This window comes from Camponotus vicinus, unplaced genomic scaffold (genome assembly GCF_025532165.1).
Source record: "Camponotus vicinus isolate PSW18456_S1 unplaced genomic scaffold, iyCamVici1.0 SCAF_14, whole genome shotgun sequence".
In the NCBI taxonomy this organism is placed as follows: domain Eukaryota; kingdom Metazoa; phylum Arthropoda; class Insecta; order Hymenoptera; family Formicidae; genus Camponotus; species Camponotus vicinus.
In genome coordinates, this window is record NW_028141950.1 from 12,656,490 (window position 1) to 12,667,498 (window position 11,009).

The window sequence follows — 11,009 nt, forward strand, 5'->3', positions numbered from 1 at the left end:
CATAACGAAGGAGTTCAATTTAAATAAATTAATAATAAAGTAGGAAGGAGTTCAATTTAATTAAATTAATAATAAAGTAAATGATAAAAGTAAATGTAACTTGTAAAACTGGAGATGTAATTTATTTAGAATTAAATTCTTGCTTTATGCTTCAAATAGGCAGTAAATGAATAATTTACCATTTATCCTATTGATTCCAATCAGTTTAATATTCTGAATCTCATCTGTTTGTATCAGATGTCAGAAATTAAAGTGATAGAAATAGTTACTATATTTTTGATCTTTTATTAATAATCGCGACTTTATATATATTTTTGACAGAGATTTGATTGCGAGAAAGTATATCACATAGCGGTAAACGAAGGAACTATCGAATCATGCAAACCCTGTTCTGCTTCTGCCGTCAATCTGCTATCAGATATTGTGTGCGCAAATCCTGCTCGCTTTCTACAGGCAATCTGACATCAAATTTCGCCGCGCAGATCCTGTTCCATTTCTGCCATCAATCTGCCGTCAGTTACATTAGCAGGCTCTACTCGGGTTCTGCTGACAATTTGATATCAAATTTCATTGCGCAGATTCTGCTCGATTTTTGTTACCAATCTGCTGTCAAAATTGCGCCGCACAGATCCTGTTCAGTTTCTGCCATCAATGTGCCGTCAATTATATCAACAAGTTCTGCTCGGTTTCTGTTGATAATCTGTTGTCCAGTTATGTTAAGAAGTTTAGAAATATAACAGATTTTGTTATATTTCTGTTGACATTCTGCCGACATCACATGATATATCAGAACCTGCACCAATTCTGTAATCTTTCTGTCGACAAAAATTTGTAACAGATTACCTGACAAGATCTGCTTTAGCAGACTTGGCTATTGGGGTATATACTATATCCTACATGTATATTACAGTTTTGAATATGTATTTGTCTTATATTACTTGTTACTTCCATGTTATATTATTGCAGCAAGCAGTGTTTATTGGGATTTGTTTAAATATAAATATGATTTTATGCAATTTTACTTTACCAAATATTGTGTTGCTCTGCCTTTAACCAACTTTTGAATAAACATAGCAGATTCTTCCCGTTTTTGTTTACTATTCCATATGCTCAATCTGCGTGGTGTAACGGACAAAGCCAGCTGTTTGCAATCACGCTTTATTAATCTTGGAATTACATCTACGGATTTAACGTTCATTCGGATAGCCTTTAGGTCGAAATAAAGTTGCTTCAGTTTTTCCTCCGTCCATCTAGTTTCTCGTATACAAATATCTATCGATTTAGGCTTGCGCTTAATTACTTTTGGTTCTTCGATGATCGGTAACCAGTTGAATATTGTATCTTCTTTTTCCTCTTCTAAACAATAATATTGGAATTAGATGCATATACAAGATAGCTCAATTTTAATGAATACTTTGATATTTTTCAAAAATCGAAAGGCTTCTATCAAAAAATGTTTCGTTCAAAGTTTTTTATGATTTTGAGAAGGATATAAGATGGTGTCATTGGTTTGAATGAAAATCATAAGATTATTTCAAGGTCATCTTGATTTTTTTTTAACGGAACCACCCTAATTTGTTCATATAAATCGATTCTTCACAATTTTCCTTATAAAAAGTAATAAATGTAGGTAGCCAAAAGTTGAATACATGTAATTTATAAGATATTTTATATTTTATATAAGTTTTTATATTTTATATAAGTTGACACACATAATTTTACGTAAACTAATTATGAAATATTTGATGAGAGAAATATTCATTTTTCGATTATTCTATTTCAATATTTTTATACACAAAATAATGAGGAGAATTAATTGATGAAAAAAAATATGTGTATGTATGTACGTGAAAATGTAGATAAGTATTTTTAAGAAGAAAATATAATTTTGCATTGAGCTACTTTTTGCTTATGACTTATCTAAAATCAAGAATGGTATTATCCCAAACAGTATAAAAGCTTGCAGCAACATTGCTGCAATGATACAATATTATACATTGCAATATAATGTTGCAGAAATATTGTAAAGGTATTATTTTACAATATTACTTTAGCAATGTTGTAGCAACATTTTGAAATATTGTTAAAATAACGAAATATATAAGTGCGTGACACGTGTTCTTTCGCTTCCTGCTACTCAGCGACATCAAACTTCATTAACTCGTATTAATTTTTATCGTGAAATGAATATAAAGCCTACAAAGGACGAGTACTAACATAAGATGCAAAAAGATGTATCTTTTTTTGTTACTTTAATTTTTAATAAAAAGATTTAATTTAAAATAATTTGTTTAATAATCTAGATTTTTCTTGTTGGGAAATATAAAATAGATTATTTGAAATTGGACGATGATTTCTTATTGGATTATATTTTGTTGTTATTATAATATAGAAAATTTACAAATATTAAGTATAATATCCTGTACTCTTTTATAATCTTTTATAGTATATGTTTTTTATAGACATAATTTCTTGTTATTATTTCATATATTAAGAATATTAATATATGAAATATGCTGATATAAAATACATAAAATACATAAAATATTATTGCTTATATATTATATTATTATATAGCTGCAATGTAATAATATATGTAAGCAAACATTTTAAAAAAAGCAAACATGTTGCTGCAATATCACAGCAACACTGTAGCAATCATTCACAACGTTTCTGTAATGATGCAATCTTGTAGAAAAATGTTATAATTTTACCGTGTTATATGGGATCTTATGTCCTTCTTGAAATCACAAAATTTTTATAAACAAATCATTCAATGGAATTTCGATGGAAATCTTAGATTTCCAGAAATATCAATGCATCATTTAAAATAAGTATATGAAAATTAATGTCATTATAATCGATTATACTCACGTTCGATATAGGTTTCATTTAAAAGTCGCTCCAATTTTTCATGTCGTTTTTGAGAATGCTTGCTATAACGATGCATTTGCGATTCATGTAAGTTGGACTCGAGACAATTATGCCGTTCGATTATATCAAATTTGCGAGATTGTTGATTGTTACAATGTTTTCTATATAATTTTCGCAAATTTCGTTTGAGATGTTGCCTAATAGTCTTGACTTGATTATCTCGATGCTTCCTCAGCTTGTTCTGGAGTCTATTGAAATGACTTTTCACTTTTTTCTTATATTGCGACTCATCACTTTGCAAAAGATTTCTCATCAGATTTAATCGCAAATCCATTATAAATTGAATCTCCTAAAATTATTATATACAGGATGTCTTATAATGATGATCGAATATCAGAATTGTAACATTTTTCGTTCTTCTCCAGGTTCAGACTCACATACATATGCTCGCACGCACACACGCAAAGCGAGTTTGTCCTTCAAGCGGCGTTCACATCGTGCATATAAGATTATTGCTTCGATATGTACAATGCTTTAAGAGACAAAATCATATGCGTGCATACGTGTGATATGTATATGTATGTGTGTACGTACGTGTGAGAGATTAATTTATCGTACAGTAACAATTTTCAAACACTACACCTTCGGTGTGGAATTTAATATCTTAGAAATGGAACCGTAAAAATACGGAACTTCTGCTGTTAAATACAATTTTTAAAAAAAGTAATTTGTCGTATAATAACAATTTTCAAAAATCATCCCTTGTAAAAGAAAATTTCAAAAACCATCTCTTGAGGATGAAAAACGATATCTCGAAAATGATGCGTCGTAGAAATATGGAACATAGATAAGGTTTCTACAAAAGACTAATTTACCGTATAATAATAATTTTTAAAAACTACCCCTTGGAAGTGAAATCTAATATTTTAGAAACGGTGTATCACAAAAATATAAAACCTGTGCCGTTTCTTAATTTTACATAAACCGTAAAATATTTTGTAAAATATTCATTTTTCGATTATCTTACTTTAATACTTTTATGTACAAAATAATGAGAGGAATTAATTGGTGTAAAGAAAACACCAATGTTTGTTTGTTCGAAAAAAAAAGTTGTTTCGAAAAAAAAAATATGTAATTTGCAATTAACAATTACATATTTTTTCTTAAAAACAACTATGTGTTTTCTTTACACCAATTGATTCCTCTCATTATTTTGTACATAAAAGTATTAAGGTAAGATAATCGAAAAATGAATATTTTACAAGATATTTTACGGTTTATGTAAAATTAAGAAATTATTTCAAGCATCATAACTCAAAAAGTACTTAACGGAAAGGTACTTAATTATAGTGTTTTGGAAAGCTCTCGAAATAAGCTACAAGAATGTACAAAAATATATAGGGTATTCCATTTAAAAAAATTGAAGTGACCTTCACGTGACCTTCAAATGACTCTTCAAGGTCAAACCAATGATACCATCTTATGGCCCCCTCGAAACCATACAACTTTTGTCTAAAACATTTTTCTCTATCTTGCTTATTTTTCGAGTTATTTGGCTGCCTAAGTTAAAATGGGTCACCTTGTATATATATATATATATATATATATATATATATATATATATATATAATCATATACATACATATATAGTGTATGTATGTATACATCATAATAAAATCGAGTTGCGTGAATGTTATTTCTATGAATGTTATTCCTTTTGGAAGATATATAGGAAAGCATGTAGCGTATATGAACAATATGTGTTGTGAAATTGTGTTCAAACATACAATAAAGGACACGTCTATGTTATATTGTTATCTATACTCTCAAATACGCTTAAATACGCGTACGAGATGATAGAGCAGTAAAAATATACATGTTGTCCAATTTCAACATATTGAACACAATACAAAGTGCTCTATCTAAGTTGCTCTAAATGCATAAATCATACATAAATATTAGTATCGGTAATGACAGAACTAAAATTATCGATATTATCGATAATTTTGTCAATAATATCGACAATTTTAGTTCCGTTTAGATGAGGGCGCTAACTCGTCTTCGGCCGCGGCTCCAGCATCCTTTTAAGAAGATCCCGTAATCGTCTGTTACTACCAACAAAATTACCATTTTTTGTATTTCTAGTCTTTCGTCGCACTAATTTGATAAAATTTAAAATATTTATCTACGATTGCAATACATACATCAATAATCCTAGCAAACTTCGATTTCATATGAAAAACGAGAAATAATTATGAAATTACAGTTTTCCTTATCCATTTTTATCTCAATATGGTGTCTCGAATTATAGACGAGCTGTTAACTCATCATAATATGTTATAATACTTTATATAAAAGTTATATAGTTTGTATGAACATAAAAACAAGTTTGCTTGGGTCGAATTATATGAAAAAACATTGTTGAACCTTCGAAATCGAAATTAGAAATTTAATATAAAAGTATAGTTTGTAGAGCGATTCATGTGTATGTATGCGTGCGTGTAGGTAAAGTATAGTGGAAAAAAGCAGTGCATATTCTTTATAAATAACGTGATAGAAAGAGATACGGGAGAGAATTTAGATGAGGGCGCTGTTTCGTATAAGAGTTCGCAGTTCAATACGGGATCCCCATAAGGATGGAAACAGTCGAAATATATTAAAATAATATAGCACTAGACAAGAGCGATCCGTCTCCGAGAATGTGTTTGTGGCAACTGAGATGATGCCAGATTGGATACCCTGGCAACCGGCGATCGAGAGAGGGGAAGGTGGAGAAGGTGACGCACACGAGCGAAAATCGTGTACGTATGAGCTCGGCGCTTCGGCTGGCTTCGGACAATAGAAAAGGACAGAATTCAGCTTTCTATCTGTTTCTTACCAAGCTAACAACGAAGAGGCGACGCGGCACGCGGCTTGCTTCTCGATATCTCAATGCATGCGAGAGCGTTAAATGTTTTTTGTTTACAGCTTTTTATACTATACATTTCTTTATAACTGATAAATATATATTATACATTTGTATCAATTGTAAGAAAATATTGATATATTTTTTCATGTAAAAAATCAAATCGTATAATTTTTATAAACAAATGTGTGTGTGTGTGTTTATATATAAATGTCGACTGATAGTCGACATTTTTTAGTCAACTTGAAGTCGTCTTTTTAAGTTGACGTTTAATCAACTATTTCTAGTAGGTTTATTGTCGAATTTAATCATCGACTGAGTTGACTTAAGGTCGACCATTTTCAGAAAATTAAAAGTCACCTTTAGGCAAAGCGAAAAGTCGATTAAATTAAGCATTTTCAAAGACTTGGTTGATTTAATTTCATTATTCTTTAATTGTATTATATGTAACAATATTATATAATTAAAGTATAATAAAAAAATTTATCCAATAGATATCTAATAAATGTCTAAATGTGTGTATGAGGTCCGTATCTTCTATAGGTAACTAGTAGATGTATATACAGGGTGATTCTGAACAAACATTTGTCTTTAAAATATTGAATTCTTGAATGAATTCTAAGACGATATTTCTCTTGCAAAATTTTGCCCCGAGCTTAGTTTTTAAACTATAAAGGAAAATAGTTTACTAATTACGGAACGAGTACGAGAGATAGGCAGGGACGGCGCGATATAGGCGATTACGTGGGGCGTTTGCCGCAATCAGCTGATTCTATCTTGCTATACGCGATGAGTGTAGCAATCAGTGTGTGTGTGTTTGTGCGCGCGCGTATGTGTGTGTGTGCGTGTATGCGAACACGTGTGAGTGATGCGTGTACGCGCGTATGCGAACGCGAGTGAGTGTGCGTATGTGTGTGTATGTATATCCATAACCGCTCGCCGAAGATCTACGGGATTCCGGCTCGAAGTATCTGCCGTGTAAAATAATTAGCGGAAGCTTCGGTTTACAAAATGCGTCCGTTTTATATAATTTTGCCGTCGACGCGTTATAGTTCGTATGCGGATTATGGCTCTTTTAATTAGCGGCGCGTGGTTAATTCGGTACGAGAATGCGTGCGATAATTGATCGTACGATGTTATGCGGCACGGCGTGCCGGTGTTGTCGCAGACGGTCAGTCACGGTTTTGCTCGGTGTTGTGTCTCGTCCGTCAGCTGTTCGCTCCGGGGATTTAATTCCGGTTTCGCGAGAGATCTATTAATTGAGCGGTCACTCCCTGATGGATTGGAGGATTTCGGAAGGCGTCGCAATGTTAGCAAGCGGCTCGTGTTCCACCTCGTGATAGGCGCGACGCCTGAGATTTCGATTGGCGGTGCGGATGCGATTTCGATGGCGCCGATAGCAATCGGCAGAGGCAGCGTTCTCACTACCCTCTAGCCTTTTTAATCTCGCTAGAATGCTTCGGATTTCGCTTCGCTTGCCTTCGGACCAGCTTAGTTCATCTAGAAGGTAGGCTCTGTCTCGTTGTACTGTCGAGACCCTGTTTTATACGCGGTTAATCACCTGCGCCGGCGTATTCGGTAATTATCCCCACCGGGCGGCGGCAAAAATATTCGGAGCGGTTCGGGTCCGCCCGGGGGAGTTCGGGGTGCCGAACGCGGGACCATAATCGCCGGAATCGACTCTCGACGGCAGCGTAAATAATCTCGCTCTATCTTTGTCCTACCCGGTAGTTTACTAACGATTAAAAGTGGGCGCATCGCGCCTCTGCCTTGACCGGTGGTCGTCGGGCGGCAGCTTCCGGCCGATGTTCGCCGGAAAACGATGCATTTCGGGGTGCACTTGGACACAGTACAATTGGACACGTTGCAAATGGACACGTTACAATTAGACACAAAACTTTGCACACGGTTCAATTGGCCACCGTTCAGTTGCGCACCGTTTAAGTTCACACCGTTCATTTGGACACAGAAATATACGCACTGTTTATTTGCACACCGTTCAGTTGCACACCGTTCAGTTGCGCACCGTTCGTTTGCACACCGTTCATTTGTACACAGAAAGATGCGCATCGTTTATTTGCACACCGTTCATTTGTACACAGAAAGATGCGCACCGTTCAGTTGCACCGTTTGCTTTGATAGAGGCCTTCGATCCCCCTCCCGCAACCACCCCGCCGGTAGGGGACGCATTGCGAAGAGTTCAATCACAATGAATATATGCTGTAAGTTATAAAGCGAGGTCCACCTTGCTTACCGGCGGGGTGGTTACGGGAGGGGGGCCGAAGGCCACCTTGCACCCCCTCGCGCGCGCGGACGTGTGTGTGTGTGTGTGTGTGTGTACACATACATTTGTTGATATTTTTTAATTGTATTAAATTATATTAAATTCTATATAAATTTAAATTATTAAAACGGCAACTTAGCGGTGTGCAACTGAACGGTGTGCAACTGAGCGGTGTGCAACTGAGCGGTGTGCAACTGAGCGGTGTGCAATTGAGCGGTGTGCAACTGAGCGGTGTGCAACTGAGCGGTGTGCAAACGAACGGTGCGCAACTGAACGGTGTGCAAACGAACGGTGCGCAAACGAACGGTGCGTAACTGAACGGTGTGCAAATAAACGGTGCGCATCTTTCTGTGTACAAATGAACGGTGTGCAAACGAACGGTGTGCAAATAAACAGTGCGCATTTTTCTGTGTACAAATGAACGGTGTGCAAACGAACGGTGCGCAACTGAACGGTGTACAAACGAACGGTGTGCAACTGAACGGTGTGCAAATAAACAGTGCGTATATTTCTGTGTCCAAATGAACGGTGTGAACTTAAACGGTGCGCAACTGAACAGTGCCCAATTGAACCATGTGCAAAGTTTTGTGTCTAATTGTAACGTGTCCATTTGCAACGTGTCCAATTGTACTGTGTCCAAGTGAAGGCCACTCCATCGTTACAGCCGTTAAATTTTATCAAAAAATTGTCTATTAATTTTTTTTATTTTAATGCTCCTTAGATGTTTATGAAGATCATACTAATTATAGATTCCAAAAGTAATGATAAGGTTATATTCGTTTCCAAAAAATAGGAAGTGACTTATTTCGTTATAGAAATATACAGGGTGGACCATTTTAACCTTTAATGGAGAATAACTCGAAAACCAAGTCCGGGAGAGAAAAATGTTTCAGACAAAAGTTGTTTGGTTTCGAGGGGGCCATAAGATGGTATCATTGGTTTGACCTTGAAGAGTTATTTGAAGGTCACATGAAGGTCACCTTCAATTTCTTAAGTGGAACCTACTATTTGTCATTGCATATTCTTGTAGCTTATCTCGAGAGCTTTCCAAAACACTATAATTAAGTACCTTTTCGTTAAGTACTTTTTGAGTTATGAGGCTTGAAATAATTTCTTAATTTTACATAAACCGTAAAATATCTAGTAAAATATTCATTTTTTTGATTATCTTACCTTAATACTTTTATGTACAAAATAATGAGAGGAATCAACTGGTGTAAAGAAAACACATAGTTGTTTTGAAGAAAAAATATGTAATTTGCAATTAACAATTCCATATTTTTTCTTAAAAACAACTATGTGTTTTCTTTACACCAATTGATTCCTCTCATTATTTTGTACATAAAAGTATTAAGGTAAGATAATCGAAAAATGAATATTTTACAAGATATTTTACGGTTTATGTAAAATTAAGAAATTATTTCAAGCCTCATAACTCAAAAAGTACTTAACGAAAAGATACTTAATTATAGTGTTTTGGAAAGCTCTCGAGATAAGCTATAAGAATATGCAATAACAAATAGTAGGTTCCATTTAAGAAATTGAAGGTGACCTTCATGTGACCTTCAAATAACTCTTCAAGGTCAAACCAATGATACCATCTTATGGCCCCCTCGAAACCAAACAACTTTTGTCTGAAACATTTTTCTCTCCCGGGCTTGGTTTTCGAGTTATTCTCCATTAAATGTTAAAATGGTTCACCCTGTATAATGTCATTAGCATTTTTGAAAAAATAATCGTGGTTATTGAAAAAAATAATTGTAACATTAACGCATTACTTTTCAATCCATGTTTAAAATACTCACCGATTCACGAAATGCCCATTCATCTACTTCTAACATTATTATTATTGAATTTCGCAATTTTATGTTGGTCGGTGTATTCATCGGTGGAAGAATAGTTTCCCAAGCTTTCTTCATCTGTATCCTGTTAATAACGTGTATCTCATGGACACCCGCAGGTAATCCATGCTTCCAAGTTAAATGAGCCAACGTCAATATTTCAGGATTGTGATCTAAACAAAAATTATAATATTTATATTAAAATTATTAGAAATTATAATAATATTTGTAATAAAATTAGAGAAATAGAGAGATAATAATTACAGATAATAATATTTATAATAATATTAGAGAAATATTATTATAATTATAACAATTTTTTAATAAAAGTTCTCCTTTCGAAACATCTTTGTTTTTTTCGTGTTATTTTTGTTTGATGTTATGAATTTTTTATTATCCTACAATTATATACAACCTAATAAACACTATTTATTGCAATAATATAACGCGGAAGTAACAAATAATATAATACAAGTTATATAACTGTACTCATATAGCATAGAAGCTTGCGACAACATTGCTGCAATGTTGCAACACTACATATTGCAATGTAATATTGCAGAGATATTGTATAAAGATATTGTAAATTATTTTACAATATTATTTTAGCAATGTTCCAGCAACATTTTAAAATATTGTTAAGAATAGCGAAATGTGTAATAGTGTGACGAGTGGCACTCGATTACCCAGGTAGCAAGCACACGTCATTTTGACGTTCCAAACTGGTCATTTTTGGTCATATATGTTATCAAAATGATTGATTTGTTACATGATTGATTTATTACTTTATATTGCCGTCTTGATATAACATTATTTTGACGTCATATTTCTGTCATGAACTGACGATTATTTTATTATTAATGTGATTAGTTAGTACATCGATCCCATAAAAAAATCTTTTAAAATTTTTTACATAACATGACTTTTGCGATCAGACTTTAACAATTTTTCTTTCGACGCATGCATTTATCTGTGCACGACTCATGTTGCTTAACTCAAGTGTTCATTAAATTAGTGCACAGTGAAAATATTAGCTATATCAATCGAGTGTAATTAAAGTGTCAAAAAATATACATATTTTTTTATAATACAGTTGATTGGTACA

At 33.6% G+C, this 11,009-nt stretch overlaps 1 protein-coding gene across 6 annotated transcripts in view; it reads right to left on the reverse strand.

The window, feature by feature from the left end:
• LOC145965809 (cilia- and flagella-associated protein 91) overlaps nucleotides 1–11,009 on the reverse strand; it is a 174,982-nt gene that overhangs the window by 30,001 nt on the left and 133,972 nt on the right. For 5 of the 6 annotated variants that reach the window (XM_083089499.1, XM_083089502.1, XM_083089501.1 and 2 more), the window contains 3 exons: nucleotides 9,869–10,077; nucleotides 2,875–3,223; nucleotides 1,028–1,356 (listed from right to left, as the gene is read on the reverse strand). In XM_083089499.1, coding sequence (XP_082945625.1) covers nucleotides 1,028–1,356; nucleotides 2,875–3,223; nucleotides 9,869–10,077 — 887 coding nt within the window. Of the gene's footprint in view, nucleotides 1–1,027; nucleotides 1,357–2,874; nucleotides 3,224–9,868; nucleotides 10,078–10,590; nucleotides 10,901–11,009 lie in introns of those variants that run through there. The other variant, XM_083089503.1, reaches the window with a different exon arrangement.